General features: G+C 36.7%; 1 protein-coding gene and 1 pseudogene across 1 annotated transcript in view; both read right to left on the bottom strand.

Annotated features, from left to right (window-relative positions):
* Window positions 1–1,031: 1,031 nt before the first annotated feature.
* Window positions 1,032–10,346, bottom strand: LOC125922449 (non-histone chromosomal protein HMG-17-like; annotated as a pseudogene).
* A 2,731-nt stretch (window positions 10,347–13,077) lies between these two features.
* The window catches only part of ASIC5 (acid sensing ion channel subunit family member 5), a 29,503-nt gene continuing 20,159 nt past the window's right edge, over window positions 13,078–22,421 (bottom strand). The window contains 2 exon segments of the mRNA XM_049630060.1: window positions 13,078–13,419; window positions 16,043–16,133. Coding sequence (XP_049486017.1) covers window positions 13,232–13,419; window positions 16,043–16,133 — 279 coding nt within the window. The 3' untranslated portion in view covers window positions 13,078–13,231.

Genomic DNA, 22,421 nt, shown 5'->3' on the forward strand with positions numbered 1-22,421 from the left:
GCCTGCTTGAGATTCTTTCTCTGCAACTCTCTCACTTACATTCTCTCTGTCTCAAAATAAATAAGCTTAAACACACACACACACAACAGTACACAACAACTTTCAAATTCCCTTCTTCAATGGACTACCAAAATCAGAAAGCCTCTATGAAACCCACTGAAGTCTTCATCTGATGTTCTGAACATCAAAGTGAAGGTTGACATTTCACATGTAACATGTTGTTTAACCACCTTTCACAAGTGGGCCCTGACTTTCAGGAAGTGAAACGAAAATGGCTGAATTACCAAGATCCACAAGCTAAAAAAGAAATGGTTTTAAGAGATGCCATCTCTGTGGTGACACTGCAAAGTCCAGACTGCCTGGTGTGCTGGGGACCACTTCCTGGGCTCAGGTTCCAACAGGTCTTTGGGTTTAAGGGAGTCAAGTCTATGGTGAAGGCAGAAAGGGAAAAGAAGTCATAAAAAATTGAGGAGGAAAGCTGGTAAACGCAAGTAAAAAGGACCAGCCAGATGTCTGAGGCTGGACACTCCCCTTGCATGCTTTTGGCTTCTTCAATCTTGCTTGCCTCTTACATCAGCCAGCAGCCAGGAACCGGAAGCTTGACTATACTAGTCCTGCCCAACCCGGAAGCAAATATAATAACAGATCAGTAAAACCCGAGCCAGAGGCTAGGCCTTTGAAGGTAACTCTGCCGGCCAGCAGCAGTGCGAAATAAACAGTCTTTTATGATTTCCTGAGTGTGTGCTTCTTGTCCCTTCCTGGGCACCAAGTATTTGCTGTAACAAAATGAATTTCAGTTTTTCCACACCACAAATGTTTGTGCCAAGGTGGCTGATGTGTGTCAACATCAAGGAATCCCCCACTCCTGGGAACCAAGAGGAAGTTTCTCAAAACTATAAGGCAAAGGCGTTTCACCCCTGTATCAATCCAGCTTCGGAAATATTCTATTAGTGACATGGGCCCTTTCCCCAAACAAAATGAAGCTTTCTGTATACTACCAATATAGTTCAAAAAAAAAAAAAAAAAGAGAGAGAGAGAGAGAGAAAGGAAGGAAGGAAGGAAGGAAGGAAGGAAGGAAGGAAGAAGGAAAAAGAAAATCCTGCATTTTTATAAAACTTGATGAAAAACAGTATTTCACCAGGAGTAAACAGTTGTCAAAAATGCACACACTTCACTTGGCGTCTCCAGGACCCTCACCTCCCTGTGCCTGGTCTGTTTGGGCATCTCTGTTTTCCGCAGGGTTGTTCCCATCCTCACCAGTATTTGCTTTTCCCTTTTCCTCTTTGGGTACCTTCTCTCCTTTCTTCACAGGGGTCTTTTGAGGGTTGCGCTCTGGCTTTGGAGGCACAGAGAGCCTGCAGACCTTTTCTGTGGCTCATCCTTCACCTTGGCTTTCCTTCTGCTGGCATCCCCTTCAACGATTCTCTTAGGTATGGTAGTCGCGACAGGGGGATGTAGGTGCTGGTTGGGGGGACGCAGTGGCCCTCGGTTTTAGCCGATCCGGGGTCGTTCTTGCCTCTTCTTCACACAGCTCCACCTCCATTTTACTTAAAAGGAAATGGAGCACATAAAGTTAGGGTAATTTGCCAAAAGTCAAACAGAGAGTGAGTGGGAGAGCTAATAATTATACATGGCAACTAGGTGCCAGAACCTTCGCTTCTAAGCAGAATGTTCTGATGCCTAACACATTATAGGCAAGCAAAGCAGTTGGCAAGGGGTGAGCTTCTGATGAGAGTTTTAACATTAGATTATTATCTGTCAGGTGATAAAGTTCTAGTTGGACAAGTGTGCAAGGAGTGTGGGGGAGATATGACAGGTGGTTTTAGCCCTATACCTTATGACTAATACTGAAAGGCAGGATTTGGAGGGCTGGGGCACAGGCAGGTGACAAAAGCAGGTCTAGAGAAAGAACACGTGATAAAACGCAGTGTAGGTCACAAAGCAACAATCATAAGGATAGAACAAGAGGATCATATATGTAGTAGGAGAGATGTCGTGATAGCAATCAGGCCTTCTAAGTATGAAAGGCTTATGCTCTGCCTGAAAACCAGATTTGCCTCAAGTTTTCAGGTTGTGGGACTGTTTAATTCCAATAGTATGCTTTGATGGGCCATAAAAGTAAGGATAGAAAGTCATTTACTGTACCTTTCCATTAAGGAATTTTCTAAGAGTGCGGACTCCTTGGATGTGGAGGGAACCCTCCGAATGTGGCCAACCTCGCTCTCATGCTCCTCACCTCTATCAACTAGCAACTTCATTTTATTTGTAGCAGTTGTTGACTAAAAGAACTTTTACTGACTTTCCTTTTCAAGTCTTCTAACAAGGTCTGCCAGAAATACAGGAGACCCTGGTTTCCCATCCTAGTTTAGGTCTGTGCTTCCATTGTACCTGGGCATAATCCACTGCCATTCTTCTGTCTGATAAAATTTTGATGGCTTGTTCTCTTGTCAAATAGATTATGAAACAATGCATGTCCAAGACTGCATCTCCATCCACTCCAATCCCCGGCAGCCAGGCTAGAGCTTTGCCAGACGGCAGGAGTTCAGGATTGTCGATGTCCTTCTTCCGGGGGCTCCTGGGTGGCTCAGTCAGTTAAACATCTGACTCTTGGTTTGGGTTCAGGTCATGATCTCTCATTCATGGGATAGAGCCCCACTTTGGAATCTGCTTGGGATTCTCTCTCTCCCCTCTCTCTCTGCCCCTCCCCCACCTCCCTCTCTCAAAATGAATAAATAAACTTTAAAAATAAGTGATGTCCTTCCAAATACTAGAGAATCTACTGGGGAGGAAGAATGATACTTGCGCAGTTTCTAAAGCATCTGTGTTTTCCACTTAGCAGTTTGTTCTTTGTGCTGACTGTGGAGTTATTTATTGAAACAGCTTCTCTTCACATACACATGCACATGGATGGTTAGTACCAAGTTGCAGTTTGAACAAAGCTTCACTGACGATATGAGGGAAGAGATCAGATGGGAATATCTGCAAAAAAAAAAAAAAAAAAAAAAAAAAAAAAAAGAAAAAAAGAAAAAAACCAGAAAAAAATGTAACATTAAAGTTCATTATTATTCTCAGGTGTCTGAATTTCACTGATTATACTCAATCACAGCAATCCAGCATTAGTCAAAAGACCACTCAGAATCTCTGCCATCTTGTCTCTTTGCCAACTTCTGGTGTCACCAATTCTCTGTTGACCACCGGAGGGATTGTCTATTTCCTTTTAATCTCAGTGGAGGGCAGGGGGAGGGGCTGGGGGAGTAGAGAGGATGACAATTTATTATTATTTTAAGGGAAAAATTTTAAATTGTTAGCAATTATCCTTGCTATCAGATAAAATATTGTTGATATATATGAACAGATCTCATCATTCATTCAAGGGTATATGCGTATTTTCTTCTAAATGGTGCCATCAAAAGAAGACTTGAGTAGCAAAAGATATATATGATGGATTTATTTTCATATAGCTCCAATATATATACTCAATTTGACTACTGCAGTAAAATGCTATTATTAGAGCATAAGTATTTTATAATCCATTTTATTCATTTAAATTAACCTAGATTTCCCCATATATACCTTCCACTCTCCCCACTGGCACAAGGGTGTGTGACTGTGTGTATATGTGAGTACGTGTATCTTAGATAATTTGGAAGATGATATTAGCCAGATTTAAAACAGTAATTATATGTACCTAAAGAAAACTGACTCACACTTAGATATAAAAATTTGGATTTTAAAATCTTGAAACTTTAACTGGATATTCCTTGACTTTTTATTTTTCCTTAAACAGAACCAAAACTAGTAACAGCCTTATTTGTTTACTTGTTTCTGTAACTCCCTAATAATATACACATTTTGCTTTTTCATACGGTTGTAAGAGAAAAAAATGGAAAAAGATGCCAACATGTCTCGATCTGTGGGCTTGAAATAAGAGCAATGCCAGGCAAGTCCTGCACTCACTGCTGTCAAGGTGCTGGCTTTCAGTGTTAAAATTCATGCTTGAAGCTCAATGAAGATCTCACAACGCTCACTGCTTAGCTCTTGCAATGGTGCTAATTCAAAGGTTTACTCAACTTTTGTTGCTATATTTTCCCTTTCGTTTTAAAGGAATTTTAAATTACATAAAATTTGTATTGCATCATAAATCTATATTTAACAAAAAGGCAAAGTCTTAACAAGTTTCTAAAACTTTCAAAAATATGAGATCCCAACAATTTTGCTAAATAATTAGCACTTCAATCAGTATTTTGTATATATAAAATATTTTATTGTCTTCAACCTTTTCTTTTTGTCAAAAGAAGAAAAATTACTCTGACCTTCATTCTAGAACTAAAGCATCTATTATTTCGGAAATTTAATCACCCAATATTTTTCTCAAAATTTTTAAATGTCATGACCTGGGTTTGCCCATTTAGTTTTCTTTTTTCCCTTGGTAATTTTTTTCAGATGTTTGCCATAAGCAGCAACTACTTTAAGTGAAAAGAAAACAAATCTTTCTCCTGGTTCTCACTCAGTAATTTGGGAATTACACATTATTTATATGGGATTGTATATCTTTGTCTACATTTTAATGACTGAATTCAAATAGATTTTTCAATTACTATCTACTGTATTATTTTAATCACTCAAAAATCATCAAATTGTTAAAAATCATTTCTAAAATGTTGCTCCTTATTAAAGCACAAGTTAAGCTAAATAACAACAAAAGTATCAACACTTTAACATCACTAACATCAAATAATATTTCCATAATGGAAAAGTACCATTCTCCAGGCATAAATTATTTATGTGGCCAAACTTGACTGAAAACAAATATCATCATGACACTGAAATATGAAATCTTTATTTGTTCTTCCACTGTGAGGCATGATCTATTGGGGGTCACCAACATAAGTGTACACAAAATAACATTTCTTTACTAATGGACTCCCAAAATATCCCCAACTCCCAACGTTGTAATGTATGTATATTTCTCTTCATGTTTTTATGTGTGAATTCTTCCCTTGGGAGATTATACACATGAACAGACACACGCTTGTATGTATGCATGTATATATATATATATATATAGAGAGAGAGAGAGAGAGAGAGAGATACACACACACTTTTGGAAGAAATACTTGTATATTTACTTTTTGAGATTTTTATATATGATATATGTGATATGATATATACATAATATGAATACATGACATACTGCATAATATTAAATATATGTTATATATAATATGTATTTATGTTTTCAATAGTAAAATTTCTGGGTCCTAATTAATGTGTAAATTTAATCTGCCTACTACTTGCATAGAATCTGTCAACATTACTATTGGCATTGCATGGAGATTCCCATATTCTGTTGGTATCATACAGCCTATTTTTCCTTTTGATCTGCAACCACAATCTAACCACTCCGTTCAAGAAACGATAGTGTCTCTTCCTCAATTTGCTGCAGGGCAAAGATCAATTACCTTAGAGAAGAATTTAAGGGTTCAAGAAACGATAGTGTCTCTTCCTCAATTTGCTGCAGGGCAAAGATCAATTACCTTAGAGAAGAATTTAAGGATTCCTATAATCTAATCACTTCTTTTATTCAAAAGGATTTCTAGTTCAACTTGATGTCCTTTCCACTCTCTCTAAACTAATCTCCTTGATGTTTTGCAAACACACTGTACAAACCTGCAGCTGTAAGGTTTTGTTTCAAGCTTCTATGCTGAAGACCTTGCCTTCTCTCTGTTTATCCAAGTTCTACTAATCTGATCTGCAGGATTCAACTCAGTTTAGACATCTCCAAAACTGTGAAAAGTTATTTCTCTTCACCTTTTCTGAACTTTTTTTTCAATAAGCTTTCTGAAACTTAACCGTGTATTAGTATAGATGTATATATACCATATTATTAATATATATGTACATATAATCATGTATTAGTTTTCTTTTCTCTCTTTCTCTCTCTTAAAACAAAACCGATTTAGTGGATTTTGTTGTAGGAAAGCTCCCTTTAGGCTCAGGAAGTTAAAGGGGCTAGCTTGAAGGAGATTTTAATTTACTTTTAACAGAGACAGAAATTTTGCCAGTGCCTTAGAGAGATGTGCTAATTTATTGAGGACCTCCAAATGGTCACTGACAGAGTTCATATTTAATTGAATGGTACACTGTGTTTTGGTAACATGAAAATTTTAAATTCATTTAATACTCAATCTCCATGAGTATGACATCAGGGGGGAATTTTGGCTTAACTTCTGAAAATACAGCCTCATCCTGGGATCATTGTCTACTCAAGTTTCATTTACCTTTCAATCCATAATTAAAACTCTAAATCTTTTATTGTAACGTACAACTGCAGTGGAGAGATTAAAAATCGTCTTTCCATACCATATCTCAGTTAATATTATCATGTTATTTATCAAACCATCCCCAAAAGATTTCTTTCTATACAAAAATGCATCCCCTGCTACAAAAACAGTTACCAGAGGCCACTGCTCACTAAACTTCAGGTTCCATCTGGGATAAGAGGAGCAAAATTCTAGAAGCAAATTTCCAACAACATAGGTTTTCAGGTTATCACTTTGAAGCTCTGACCATTTTCCTCTCCAACAATCTGACATCTACCTCCTGAGCAATTGGATGTACCATGGGGAAGGTTCTTTGTTGATTCATGGCATTTTGGAGAGGAAATAGCACTGATATATATATATGTGCTCTTACCAGAAACATGTCATATTTTACACTGTACAGGGTTTCCACAAATGTATTCCTCTAGCCTGAGTCTTCTCTGTATGAATATGATAAACATGGCTTGAAAAGCAAAACCCAAAAGATGATTCCTACTTGCTCATTTTGCAGGCAGTTTACCAAGGGCTGCCAATTAATATCTTTCCTTCAAATACCTCAAATAGCTTTATTGGGTCAACTTTATAGTTTGGCTTCAGGTCATTTTTCTGTCTCAGAGGAAAAGCACATCAGCATGAATCATGACCCATGACCATACCTGAAAGAATTAAGAGTACTAGGTCTCTTGTTCTGAGCCCCTCTCTCTGGAACAGAATGACAGTATTCTTTCCCAAGGTTATTTGTCATTTATGTGCTCCTTTTCCATATTCCACAGCTTCTGCCTATCTGTTTTTCACCTGGAGACTTGACCTCTCTAGGCTGTAGTTTCATACGCAGCCATGCCATCAACCCCTCACAGGCAAGTAGCAGAAATCTTAGTGTTCCTTTTGTCCATTCCCAATAAAGTGTGCTGTTAGAAAGGGAAAGATTAGAGGACTATCACTACACAGGCAATGGGCCAGGACTTCCAATTACTCCCAGGTGAGCCACATAGTGTGGAATCTTCATTCAGTCTATTTTTCCCCTTAGAAATATTTATACTTTCAGAGAAATTGATACTATGGCATGATTGTTTGCATGGTGGCTCTTCCCTCTTCCAGAACATACAAGTGCAGTCCTCGACCTGATACAGCTAGACACAGTAGAATAAGAAAGATATTTTTGAGGTGAGGAAGTCAGATAGTATGTGCTTGCATCATCCTCCAACATTCATTCTCATCCCCATATTCTTTACAAAGAATGCTTTGCAAAGGTGCTCCTCCACTATCCCTTATATTCAGATAAAATCTGAATTTACCCATGAGTTGGATCAGCCTTTCATACCTCTATCACACTCTTTCCATTTTTAATAAAGGTTTTTGATTCCAGTTTGAGGATGGTAGGAGATATATTAAGTCCATATGATGTTAAGCTTCTTAGCTCATTTTGCTACATTAGCAGCAATGACATGTCTCCTTGATCTGTGAAATGCAGTTGGTAGAATCAAATAGAAACACAATCTGTTGTTCCAAATCTTGGAGGGGATTGACTTCAGTCAAAGGGTAATAAAGCCCAAAGTAGTAATCATGCCTATTCCAGTCAGAACCTATTTGAAGTCACATGGGGTCACTGGTAAGAGTTCCCCTAACCTACCTGCTAGCTATTGTCCTTGAAAATCTTACCCAAAGCCTTGTAATCTTTTCCTCTTGGCATTCTGGGAAGTGTTTTATACAGGAGAAAAGAATGTCACTTTTATACCCATCATTGAATAGTTTAAACATCTCTGTATTCTTATATTTCATATACCAAGTAGCCAGCTTCAGGGGCCAGAACAAGCCTCAGATTTTGCATTCCAGATTCCTTTTGAATCAGCCACTAGGCTTTTCCCAGATAGACATCTACATGACCCATTTAGATTTTTCTTCAGAATTCTTACAAAGATTTCTAAAGTTTCATTCTCCATAGAGAGATATTCCTAATTGTCCTAATTGAAGGCTCATTTGATTGGACACACAGCAAGGCTATTGACAAATTCCAATTGTCTGTGAATATCCACATGTTATTCTGGTGGTGGGAGTCCCATGCTTCAGTATCCCCAAGTATAATGTCTTCTATTATGTCCATTGTGTGGACTTACCGTGCCTTCTTCAACCAAAGATTTATCATTCACAGGGTGAATGAGGGCTCATTTCTAAACTGACTTACATCTTTCAGTGAAGAATTTTCCATCAGTACACCAAGAAGCTTGTTTTGCTTAAATAGAGAGGAAATAATGATGTTTGGGCCATTCAGTAATAGGAGCTCCCCATTTTGGGGATTTTGTCATGGCCCTAAATGCACAACTACAACCTGTTCTTGGATGCAATATATTCCTACCCTTCCCTTCCTTCAGAGCTGCCATTGAACATGCTTCCGTAAAGACCATTTCCATTTTATCATACAGTCCTTCTGAATTGTTCTGTCTTTATTGGATGGCGTCTCTGACGTTGCAGCTGAATTGGGGCTTAGAATTATTTGATGTGGTTCTGTCTCCACTAAAGCCTGGTAACAGATCAATGATTGACTCCTATGAGGATCATCTGTAGTTGCTGCATTCAGCGACTTGCAACCCTAAACTTCCACTATTTTATGCTGAGATGCAATATTAGGCTTCTGTCAGGGAGACGATAATCTTCATACATCTATTTGACAATATTTTCAAAATTATCTGTGCTTTTTTTAAAGTTAAAATATTAACTGTGGATGAAAATCGGGTAATTCTAAAGGTTCTCACTTAGCATGACAAAATGGAGCAAAAGGTTAAATTGACTTATTTAAGCTACAAGCCATTAATGGCAAAGCCCTCTATTTTATACAGTAAGTGCATTCCATTATGGTAAGTGCATTCCATTCCTATCAGGTATAGGCGATGCCACAACAAGATGTTTTTGTTTTTCTTTTTTGTTCTCCAATGTGCAATTTCTTATTAATACTTATGTCATCCACTGCAGCACCAATACAACCTCCAAGTTGTTCTTTCAACTTCTGGATATTGCCCTACATAGCTTCAAGTTCCTATGTGACCTTGTCCCCTTTCAATAGGAGGGCTATGTAAAGGGCCCAAACATTTATTGATATCCACTATTATTGGCCTCAGGGTTATATCACTGGAGGGTTTGCTGGTTATCATGTCACAAGCCTAGAGTTCTTTGCACCCACAATATTTCAAATGCTTCAGAACTATTCCATTTTTCTGTAGGTGCACAGACTCTGTATTTCCATCTTCATCAATTCCTAAAGAGGTAACATTTAAAGTTCTGCAATTGTGTGTTTAATTATATTTACATTTAAAACATTTGGGATTGTGTATTTAAAATTCTGGGATTTTTGTTTGGATGCTGAACATGGCAACCAACCAAAATTAATATTCATCCTGAATAGTCTCCTCCATTCCATGATGTTTACCATTCCATTATTTGTCTCTTGATCATTTAAGCAAAGAAATGAAGAAAGCAAGGATTCATTTGCAATTGATGGTACTTTTCAGCCAAGTGGTCCAACTGTCCTCTGGCCCGTTACTGTATAATACTGAGATGGTACTTTTGTAATAAAGTCCTAAATAAGTAGCCTCATGGGGCACCTGGGTGGCTCAGTCACTGAAGCGTCCCACTTTGGCTCAGGTTATGGTCTCACGTTTTGGGATTTCAAGCCCCACATTGACTCTGCTGTCAGTGCGGAGTCCATCAGATCCTCTGTCCCCCTCTGTCTGCCCCTCCCTTCACTTGCTCTCTCTTTCTCTCTCAAAACTAAATGAACATTAAAACAAAATAGACTCATAGTACACTATGTTTCCAAGTTCCCAAAAGAACTTTGAGCAGAAATGATGCCCATTTTGTTTGCATGTTTGTTTCATATATCAGTCTCGATTTTACCTTGTGTTTCATTTTCCTTTCCCTTTCCTCATCAGTAATTTCACTTCTACAAAAGTGATTAGCAGACACAGCAGCCTCCTCTTTTCTATCATTTCCCCTTTCATTCATCTTCTTTATTTCAATCAATTTTGCCATTTTTCCAGAGGTCAAAGCTATATCAGGCAAAGTCTATGGATGAGATTGGTCTCTGCTTAATCTGTTTTAGAGCTTTTGCTACTTTTCACCAAGGGTAAGATGACAACCCTTAGGCATCAAAATCTCATGAAATCCATAATACCTATTGTTTTCCCAAAGTAATTCTGACCTATTGATTTAGGGGTCCAAAAGCTACTCCTTATACTGCTTGTGTTGCTCAATTCTCTTTACTGACTCTATGGTCTAGGGTCTCGCATCTTAAGTCTCAATTACAGGAAGTGAGGCTTACATTCTGAGAAGTTCTGTTCTTAATCAGTTACTTCTTTTATTACAACAATCCTTATTTAATTTCTTTTAAACAGTATATATTTGTAATGTTTAAAGCATAGGAATATCGGAAGATAAGTTAGTGAAGGTCATGTGAAATACTTAAAATTTGTTGTAATTCAGGATTCCTCAAGTCCAAAACATAGCAATTATCTCAATTATATTTGTGACTTTCTCATTTTATGTTAGGCATAGAATAATGTTTGTCGATTTTTCCTGATGGATTCAAATCAGTTAAATATTTTTTCAATGTGTTGAAAAAGAGTAAGAATAGTATCTCCTTGGTTTCACTTAACAAATTTGAATAAGTAGAGGAGAAAAGAATTGCAATACAAGAAGTAAGAAGCTGTCCTGCAGTAAGCCTGAGATTCAGTCACACTAATATTAGCACAACAAATGATTTTTCACAACGGTCACAAAAACAAAAACAAAAACAAAAACAAAAATAAACAAAAAAAACTCATGGCTTTGCAGCCAAATATTTTATGCTAGATTTTGGTCCACAGGGCAGAGAAATGAGTTACTTTTCACTCTGCAGTATCATCAGTCTTATATTTTCTGCTTATTGGTTTATTTACCTTATTTATTTTTTATTTAATTTCTTATTTCTTTATTTCTTATTCTTATTTCTTATTCTTTATTTCTTATTTCTTCACTTCTCATTCTCCTTTCCACTACAGGCAATCTTTCTGATGTGTTTTTATGTAAATATTTAATGTGATATTTTTGTTTACTTTTTAAATATGTATTCTCTTGAAGACATAACATACTTGCTCTGTGTGCATGCATATTCAATTTACATAAACTATTGCATTATAGAGTTTTGGAGTCTTATATATGTTTTATATATTATAATATATATGTTATATGTATATATACGTTAAGTTTATTTATTTTGAGAGAAAGAGAGAGACACTGGGGGAAGGCAGAGAGGGAGGGAGAGAGAGAATCCCAGGTAGGCGCCATGCTGTCAGTGTGGAGCCCGACGTAGGGTTGGATCTCACAAACCTTGAGATCACAACCAGATCCAAAATCAAGTCAGATGTATAACCAACTGAGCCACCCAGGTACCCCAGGAGTGCTTTATATTTTAAACTTTTCTTTACTTAACACTTTATTTTTAAAGATTTATCAATATATCAGCATTTGGGGGGGGATCACATTTAATCCATAGTGTCCCTCTGCTGCTTAGTCTTGCATGGCATGTACCCATGCCATTGCCGTAGGTCTCCCCAATGAAGCAGCTTCTAGCCTGTCACATCTCTGGGAGAGAATTTCTCTGAAGTATTTGTCATGATAGGGATGGCCAGGTCATGAGATAAACATATTCCTCATTCGACTGAGTCCTGTCTAATTGCACTGGCCTGATCTCCACAGCACTAAGCACTCGCTTATAAATAAACTTGAAAACAACACCTTAAAACTTTTCAGATGTTATTCTCATGTGGCTGGAAAGGAAATGACACCTGGCAACACTAGAATGAATTTGGGGTTAGAATTCTATGACTTGGTGATTATTTCTTAAATGTTTTTGACAAGACTTCTGAATAATTCACCATTGTTTGAATATTCTGAGAGGCTGAAAGCAGGTTGATTGATTAAATAAGCACATGGAGATATGTGGAGAAACTGACAAAACACTATGTACTCCCAATATACCAATATGCCAATAAAGTTAAATAAATTTAACTTTATTTTTAAATAGATTTAAATATTCACCTGTATAGGAAATACATAGAGATTCCTGCCCCTACAAAAGTTATACAGTTATACAGTATAACTTTCCAGACAAAGTAAAATAAAATTACGTTGAATTTTAGTGAAAATAAATATTCTCAGAAATTTTGTAAAGCACAGTCTGCACATATTCTTTCCAGAATAAAAAAGTATCTTTTCTCCTCACATACAGTTCATTTACCAGGTCCAGTTTGCATTTTTAGATAGAACATAAGAACATAAAGGACATAAAGAATGTCCTTTTACATACATTCATTCATTAAAAAAAAATTATGAAATGCCTACTACACCATCTCTACTGTTGCAGGTGCTGGGAATTCAATGTTGAAAAAAAAAATAGTACCTGCCTGCTCTCTCTCTCTCTTTTTTTTCTCTCTCTCTTTCCCTGTATGTGTATGCATGTGTGTGTGTATGTGTGTGTATATATATTATATATATATATGTAATATGTAATGTGTATATATATTATATATATATGTAATATATTATATATATACACATAAGTATAGTATATATATGTATATATATGTATGTAGTATAATATATTATATATATACACATAAGTATAGTATATATATGTAATATGTAATGTGTATATATATTATATATATATATTACATATATATATATATGTAATTACATATATATATAATATATATACACATAAGTATAGACAGAGATAAAGATGTATAGATAGATACCTACAGTGGCTTTTACTGAATTCCCAAAATATAAGATAAAATTACATAACAGTGAATTAGTCATGAAGAAATTTGAAGGTATTATGAAGAGAAAACAAAAGCTTTTGTCCTATGTGAACATTAGCATTCTTCTATGTGATTTCTCTTCTTCAGATGATGCTGAGGTGGAGGAGACCCCTGGGTCATTTGAGGTATCTTCAGCAAGAACAAAATGCATATCCAGTAGAAATTGGTGAATATATATTCAATAATTTCTATAATTGTAATCATGCTGGCCCCACAAAATAGGTCCAGTTGACCACCAACATCTGGTGTAATAAAGCCAATAATGAAATCGAATAAATAATGTGTCTTTTATAAAAGGCACATCAAACATTACTAGAGTTTAAATTATTTGAAGCTAATAGATTAACCACAGTTGATATTATATGAAAATGAATTAGTTGTATTATGTTAAGATTGGTATGAAGTAATAGAAATTAATGATATCTTAAAATAATATTTATGTAAATCATCTCAAAAAGGAGAGAGTTACAGAGAAAGAATTAACCAACTGATGACCTGAGAGAGAGAGAGAGAGAGAGAGAGAAAGCAATTATAAAATCTGTTTCCAAAAATACAACTCAAAGATTTTGGAAGATAATAAATTGAGGCAAATCAATAAAACATCCTAGACAATTACAAATTCATTTCCATGTGCTAAATGAACAGAAATGTAACATTCAGGTGACTAATTGAATGATGATGTTTTCCAGAAACAATTTGTGAAGCAGTTTGTGAATTCTAGCGTCCAAACTATTTCTTTTTAAGCACTTGTAATATTTCATCTAACTAAAATATGTTAACACAGTATTGCCTTCTCTTTAAGAAATTTTTAAAATCTATATTTGTCTTTATTGATTGTGCTTAGTTGTAGTAAAATGTAACACAAAATTTGCCATATTAATAGATTTTAAGCATGTAGTTCTGTGGCACTACGTACATTCCCACTGTAGTGCAGCCATCACCAACGTCCGTCTCCAGAACTTTTTTATCCCCCCAACTTAAACCCTGTACCCATTAAAAAATCTCTCCAGTCTCCCATTCCCCCCAGCCCCTGGCAACCACCATCCAACTTTTTGTCTCTGAATTTGACTACTGTAGCACTGACTTCTTTTTTTTTAATTATTTTTTAAAATGTTTATTAAAATTTTTTTATGTTTATGTTTATTATTTTAATAATAATAATGAGTGAGGGAGGAGTAGAGGGAGAAGGAGACACAGAATCTCAGGTTCCAGGCTCTGAGCTGTCAGCACAGAGTCTTATGCGGGGCTCAAACCCATGAACTGCGAGATCATGACCTGAGCTGAAGTCAGTCTCTTAACTGACTGAGCCACTCAGGTGCCCCTGTAGCACTGACTTCTTAAATAGATTACATTATTAATCTTTTTCTCATTGCCTTGGACCATTCTTAGAATCATGCTATTTTTTTTTACAGTTTGGTAGTGAAATATAAGTTGCCTCTAGACCTTTGAGAAATTTGTATATTTCCTCCCCATTTAGGGTCTTAGCTGCCCATGTGTGATTGCTGTTATTTTGCCTGATTGATACTCTCTACTGTCTCCTACATAACTTCCTGTAAATATGCAATAAGATCTACAAAATCAGCAATTAAATTTGTTAAGGACATGAACAGACAATGCTTGTAACTTAAAGATTGAATTTTACTTGAGTGCTGATTCATGGGGGCACATGTACCCCAATGTTTATAGCAGCACTATCAACAATAGCCAAATTATGGAAGGAGCTCAAATGTCCATCACTTCATGAATGGATAAAGAAGAAGTGGTACATATATACAATGAAATACTACTTGGCAATGAAAAAGAATGAAATCTTGCTATTTGCAACAAGGTGGACGGAACTGGAGGGTATTACACTAAGTGATATAAGTCAGTCAGCAAAAGACAGATATCATACGTTTTCACTCATAGGTGAAAGTTGAGAAATGTCACAGAAGATCATGGGGGAAGGGAAAGAAAAAAATATATACTTACAAACAGAGAGGGAAGCCAGCCATAAGAGACTTTAAATACAGAGAACAAACTAAGGGTGGAAGAGAGTGGGGTGGCAGAGGGATGGGCAGGACAATCGGTGGTGGGCACTGAGGAAGGCACTTGTTGGGATGAGCACTGGGTATTTTGAGTGAGTGGTGAATCACAGGAATCTACTCCCGAAGCCAAGAGCGCACCATGTACACTGTATGTTAGCTAACTTGACAATAAATTATATAATAAATAAATAAATAATAAATTGGAAGTACAAAAAGATTAAATTCTACTCGCTCAGTCTCTTCGCTCCAGTCTGAGTGGAGTTCTGTGTGGATGTCTGAGATGCTTATCTACTCAGAAGCAGGATTGCTGGAACACTCTATAAGTCAGTTGCTTGGCGGGGAGGAGTGCCCGGTGTCTGAAAGGAAAGCAAGATGCTGAGTTCGAATATGAATGTCAGCCTTTCTTGGTGAAACCCAGTGTGAGGTTTACTGGAGGTGTGTCTAGGGAGAGAGAAAGTGTCAGATTTAAATGACAGACGAAAGGGGCGCCTGGGTGGCTCAGTCGGTTAGGCATCCGGCTTCTGCTCAGGTCATGATCTCACGGTCCGTGAGTTCAAGCCCTGCGTCGGGCTTTGTGCTGACAGCTCAGAGCCTGGAGCCTGTTTCAGATTCTGTGTCTCCCTCTCTCTCTGCCCCTCCCCTGTTCACGCTCTGTCTCTCCCTGTCTCAAAAATAAATAAACGTTAAAAAAAAAAAATTTAAATGACAGACGAAGACTAGCACTATCACTTCTCCATTGAGAAGCTAAAACCTTAAGTACAAAAGGAAAAAAAAAAAAAAAAAAAGAACCTGAGAGAAAATGTCTTAAAAATTGAAGAACAAGTAAATTAACACTTACCAAGTAACTCAGACACACTCACTGCCTTTTGCTGCTGAGTTATCTTATAGTATAAGTCACTGTAGTTTATTTCAATGTTCACAAGATTCTCCTGGGAATAAAAACAGAGTTAATCTGGCTCAAGATTGTCAGCATTACTTTTAATGCTTATTTGATGAAATTAATATTCATTTTTAATTCAGTTGTCACTTAATGTTGAATTAAACACAGCACTGTAATCACAATAGCTTGTTACATTTCGAAGGTACTCTTGCCATGTTGGTATTTAAGGAGAAGAATTTTTCCCCAGATCCAATAATTTTTCTATGGCTTATTCCTAAGAAAATTGGAAAAAGACATTAAATGTCAATATCTATTGAGTAGATTGGAATATTTACAAACATTTAAGTATGTGTCTGATCTGAATTCAAATCTTGTCTTTTGTTACTTGTGTGATCCTGGAGAAACCATGTGGGTTTCTGGAACCTTGGTTTCCTCATCTGTAGTGGGGATTTTAGAGTCAGGATTGGATTTGATTTGATTTGATTTATTTTTTTTAATGTTTATTTTTATTTTTGAGAGAGAGAGAGAGAGAGAGAGAGAGAGAGTGAGTGGGGGAGGAGCAGAAGAAAGGGAGACACAGAATCCAAAGCCAGCTGCAGGCTCTGAGCCATCAGCACAGAGCCTGGCATGGGGCTTGAACTCACGGACTGAGAGATCATGACCTCAGCCAAAGTCAGACACTGAATCGACTGAGCCACCAGGCACCCCTAGAGTTGGGATTTTAAAGCTATGTGCGGAGAAATTAAATAATGTATGTAAAGAATTGGCATAGAATCTGGTATATACTGGGTGTTCAATAAATGGCAGTCATTTATATCATTAATATATTAGGGCAAACTGTTTTCCTAGTGTCTTCTAGAAATCTTTACTTGAGACCAAAGTGAATAAAAATTATTTTAAAATATCTCTTCAGATAGCCTTGGATGCCCTCACACTCTGTCCCCACCCCAGCTCAGATCTTACTTTGAACTTGAATAACATATCCAGTTGTCTCATGGTATTTTTCTTTGAATGTTCAATAGGTATTTCAAATTGAACATATTCCAAGTCAAACTCTTCACATTTCCTCCATTTATAAGGTATTAACAATACACAGCCAAATCCATAGGTAAATATTTGCTTTATCTTCAAAATATGTACAGAATCCATCTCACCTGGATTTTTCCAATAGCTTTCTGATTGGTCTTTCCACTTCCAACTTTAATGTATTTCACTGCAATATCTACATATCCTATTTCTTCACACAATAATCAAAATAATACTTCTGCAACTAACAAATCATATCACTCTTTTGCTCAAAACTCCCTAGATACTCCCCAGTATACTCTAAGTAAAACTCCTCCATGGCCCTACCTCTGTCACCCACCCACTTTGAACTTTCTCAACTCATGCCCTACCATCATTGGTCATTGCTTATACTGCTTCCTGCCATACCAACCTTCATTGTGCTCTATCCGTACATGAGGCATGCTGTTGGCTTAGAATCTTCCTCTGCATTTGATTTTCCCTCCTGCTGGAATGTTCTTCCACCATTTACCACTGAGGCTAATTCTTATATCTCCTTTAGATCAGTAGTTTTCAAAGTGTGGTCACAGACACTTAGGGGTCCCCGATATCTTTTTGGGGGGTTCATGAAGTCAAAATTATTTTCATAATAAACGAACATATCATGTGATATTTTCACTGTGATTGTTATTTCAAGGAAGCTAGCAAACTGGCAAACTATGGTTATTCAGACTATGATATTTGGTGGACATTGTCACAGAAATGAACACAATGACTTGTTGCTTCAATAGCTGATAAGATTTGTAGTTAATAATAAATTTCGAGGGGCACCTGGGTGGCTCAGTTAAGCATCCAACTTCGGCTCAGGTCATGTTTCACAGCTTGTGGGTTTGAGCCCCATGTCAGGCCCTGCGCTGACAGCTTGGAGCTTGCTTCAGATTCTGTGACTCCCTCCCTCTTGGCCCCTCCCCCATGCACCTTCTCTCTCAAAGATAAATAAACATTAAAAAAAATTAATAGAAAATAATAATATAAATTTTGAGCTTAGGTTTTAATGTGACAGAATTTTGGAGAATTTGTGTCTGCTATGATGAGCTTGACAACTCCCCAATTTTTAAAGACTTTCTGATAAATAATGATATTAAAATGAAATATATATTATATAATAAAATGGATCAATATTTGGAAGATCTGCACAACTCAGAGAATTTTTTATTTTTTTTTTAATGCTTATTTATTTTGAGAGAGAGGGAGAGAGAGAGAGAGCATGAGCAGGAAAGGGACAGAGAAAGAGGAAGAGACAGCATCCCAAGTAGGCCCTGTGCTGTCAGCATGGTGCCCAATGAGGGGCTCGATCCCACGCACTGTGAGATCATGATCTGAGCTGAAATCAAGACTCTGATGCTTCACTAACTGAGCCACCCAGGCGCCCCTAGAAGTTTTCTAATGACCAAGAAATAACGTTCAAAATCATTCGTGGATGAAAGATCCATTGAAAGTACAAGACCAAGAGATACTAATATATTTAAGTACAAAAACTTCATTGAGATGTTTTGATATATCACGACTTTCAAATGGCAGCTTTCCAGTGCCATCCTTGCCTCTTCCAATCCCATAAGAGATAAACTGATAGGAAAGCCCATGCACTTTCTCCTTTGGTAACTGGGAAAGTTCAAACCCTTGGGATTTCTAAGCCAAGTCTGAATTCATAACCACATTGCAAGGCAAAGGTGGCTGCCTCTCCTTGTTCTCTCAAGCCAACAGAGGATCTGCTTGGGAGACCCCAGGGACTTCCCAGAAAGTCTCATTATATGACTATGAATTTTTTCATACTCCCTTGAGGCGAGTGTGGCATCATGGGTCCCAACATCCAAATCAGATTTTGAGTAGAGAGTTAATTCCACTCCCCATGGGGCAACCACAAGATGCATATTATAATGAACATGTAAGAAACTTCACTTGTTGAGCTCTGATGTGTTATCAAAGAAAAGTGTCACATATCCCCAAAAGCTATTAAAATATGCCTGTCTTTCCCAACTACATATCTATTTGACCTAAGGTTTTCTTCACAGTCATCAACCAAAGTAACATAAACCAACAGATTAAATGCAAAAATGAAAATCTAGCTGGCTTCTATTAAGCTAGAGACTGAAGAAATTTACAATATTCTAAAACAATACTACTCTTCTTCCTAAATTATATATTTCTGAAAATAGTTATTGTTTATAAAAATCTTTTAGCTAATGTTGCCATAGAGTAATTTATTATTACTGTTTCAAATGAATTAATAAATAACATTTTTATAGTTTAAATTTTCAATATGACAAATATTTATACAACTCACACAAATAAAAGCTCATTGGACTCTTCAGTAACTTCTAAGAATGCAAAGGGACCTTGAGATCAAAAAGTTCGAGAACCACTGCTTTAGATCTGTGCTCAACTGCCACCTTCTCAGGAAGATCTTACTTTATTTCAATCCTCAACCCTAAGAACAACTCTTCCTGACTCTGGCTTCCTCGGGCCCTTTTTCTGCTTCCTTTCTCTCCACAGCACTTAGCACCATCTGATATGACTATATATATTTATTGTTCATCTTCACCCCAGTGGGAATAAGTGCAACAAGTCAGGGTTTTTGTCTTTTGTTCAGTGAGGTAAACTTAATGCCTAGAACACCTCAAATCCTGACACAGAGTAGGTGCTCAGTACATATTTGTAAAATGAAGAAATAGGGAACAAATTGAAGATGAAACCAATGAAGGAAGGGGTAAAATATTAACCTGTCTGTTTATAAGCTGAGGTGGAAACCAACCACCTGACGATTTTTCAGATGGCAACAATAAGAATGAATCCTATTAGCAATGTTTCTTGGAATTACGTGGTGTTTTCTCATATATCTAAGGAACATGGCTGTGAATCACTCTCCTAATTGTTCACAGTTAGAAATCAATATTCCTAAGTACACTTACTTCAAAATATATCATTAATATGTTTACTTAATTTCCACTGGTTTAACCCAGGGTGACAGGAGAATGTATTTTATTTAAGTTGATAATCAGGAGGTACTGCCATATTTACAAATAATAAAACAGCTGCCAAAGTGAAGGAAATAATAAAGTCTTGGAAGTCCAGTAATTTTAGCAATACTGCAATCTTTTTGCTCTCCATTGTGCTCTTAATTTGCATGTACACTGATAATATTGTTTAATTTCCTAAGCACAAACCTCATAACTGTTTCCAATCATTATCCATCTGTGTTTTTGAGAGAAGATAAATTCATGCCTTACAAAATAGTGTGACATTTATTCTACTTCTCGCAGGCATGTGCCTTGCTTGCCTAGTAATTTGGCTCTCATTGAATCTATGCTTCATGAAGATAATGAAATTGTTTGGGATTTAAGTCCAAGAATATTTGTTTGTGTCGGGGAGGCACAATTATAACATATTTGGATTTTAATAACAGTAAGGAGATCAACATAAAAAATGAGAGTATATTGCGTTTACAAAACACTAAATAAGGACTTCCAGTTGCTTGAGTACGAGTGCTGTATTAAGGGGAATGAATTAGTTTTGCATAAAACAATTTCATACAATTTTTACTTGAAAAATTGTCAAATTAAAACAGAACAATTCACAAATTTCATTTGTTTTGCTAATGGAATTGGCCTAGATTCAGCCAAAATTTATCTTTATATTCACTTGCAAACTGCCTACCTTAGTGAAGCTAAGCTTCCTATCATCTTTCTAATGGGGTTTGGCAGCTGCCACATGAGGCCCTGGATTGGTCATAGTCTGAGGTTGGCTTGTGTGCACGGAAGAAACACAGACAAGTCTTCATGTATGTTGGAAGTTGCTTTGTTTCAAATCTTACCGCGGCTAAGATTTCACATCTGCTCTCCTGGCATTTGTGTTTTCTGATTTATTACTCTTTGATTTCTGGTACCTGTGCCCAAGCCAGTTTCCTAATTATATGTGTGGTTTCTAGCCACCAGCTCCATCTATGATTTGGACACCCTGCATTCCGCTGCCTCAGTTCAGCGACTCGCCCTATTCCTCGCAGTAATGGCCTCAACTCTTCACAGCCATGTGAGGTCCTCACATATCCATTGTGTGATAAGATTAATTGGAAAGAAATTTATAATAATCTAAGTTTTAGGGAAAAAAACCTCTCAATGTTCTCTAGGATCATCTTCGTTATACATGGGTTCTTTTCTGATTCACCGATATGTCTCCAAAATCATGCCTACATTCTTTGCATATTAAATAATGATGAAACTCGGGAGATCTCTAGCAGCCAAAAGTCACACAAAGTACTCTTCTTGGTCATATTTTAGCATAACAGAAATAATACCATATATAAATCACTTTCACATATTAAAATGGAATACAAAGAGACATCTGTACTGGATACAAAACCATTAACAGAGATCATTGCAAATTTTCTAGCCTTTTCTTCTTCTTATCTGCTAAGTATTTGAAATCATACCTTATGAACCCTGTCTTGATGAAAGTACTTTCTCTTTCTGATTTAAAAATGTTTTAAATGTTTCTATTTAATTTCTGAGAGAGAGAGAGAGAGAGAGAGAGAGAGCGAGCGTGAGCGGGGGAGGGGCAGAGAGGGAGAGAGACACAGAATCCGAAGCAGGCTCCAGGCTCTGAGCTGTCACCATAGAGCCTGATGTGGGGCTCAAGCCCACAAACTGTGAGATCGTGACTTGAGCCGAAGTCAGACCCTTAATCGACCCAGCCAGCCAGTTGCCCCGCTTTCTGATTTTTAAAGATCACTTTATTGTTTGGGTATTTACATGGGGAGAGTATTTTATTTATTTCATTAAAATAAATACCAGGATAGCACTGGATTCAAAACATGCTTTTACCGTTAGATACCCGGCTGTGCAAAAGTAAATCAGCTTTTAATTAGTTAATATATTTTAATTATATTAAATGAAATTGCAAACACCAATGTACTATATTGCTGTTTCAGGTGCTCAACTTAAAAATATAAACACGAAACAAAGAGAAATGTTAAGGCTGCTCCCTGATTTTAAAAGAGTTCTCCATGAAGTTTGACTTGCAATTTCTAATGGTGTAGCAGAAAGAGACCTAATTTAATCCTCAGTTAATGAAACTTGGAAGTATATATCTTTATGGAAAAATACAAGGAATCTGTGGTCATAAGTCTTGGGCATAAGTTCTTTCTGTGCCACTGACTACCTTTATAGGACATTTACATGAGATACAGTGTGCTTCAGTTTCCTTACCTGTAAAATGAGAACAATAATTTGTGTTCCATCAACCTTACAGTTATTAAAACAAACTATGTGATATGCAG

The sequence above is a fragment of the Panthera uncia genome, chromosome B1 (assembly GCF_023721935.1).
Source record: "Panthera uncia isolate 11264 chromosome B1, Puncia_PCG_1.0, whole genome shotgun sequence".
In the NCBI taxonomy this organism is placed as follows: domain Eukaryota; kingdom Metazoa; phylum Chordata; class Mammalia; order Carnivora; family Felidae; genus Panthera; species Panthera uncia.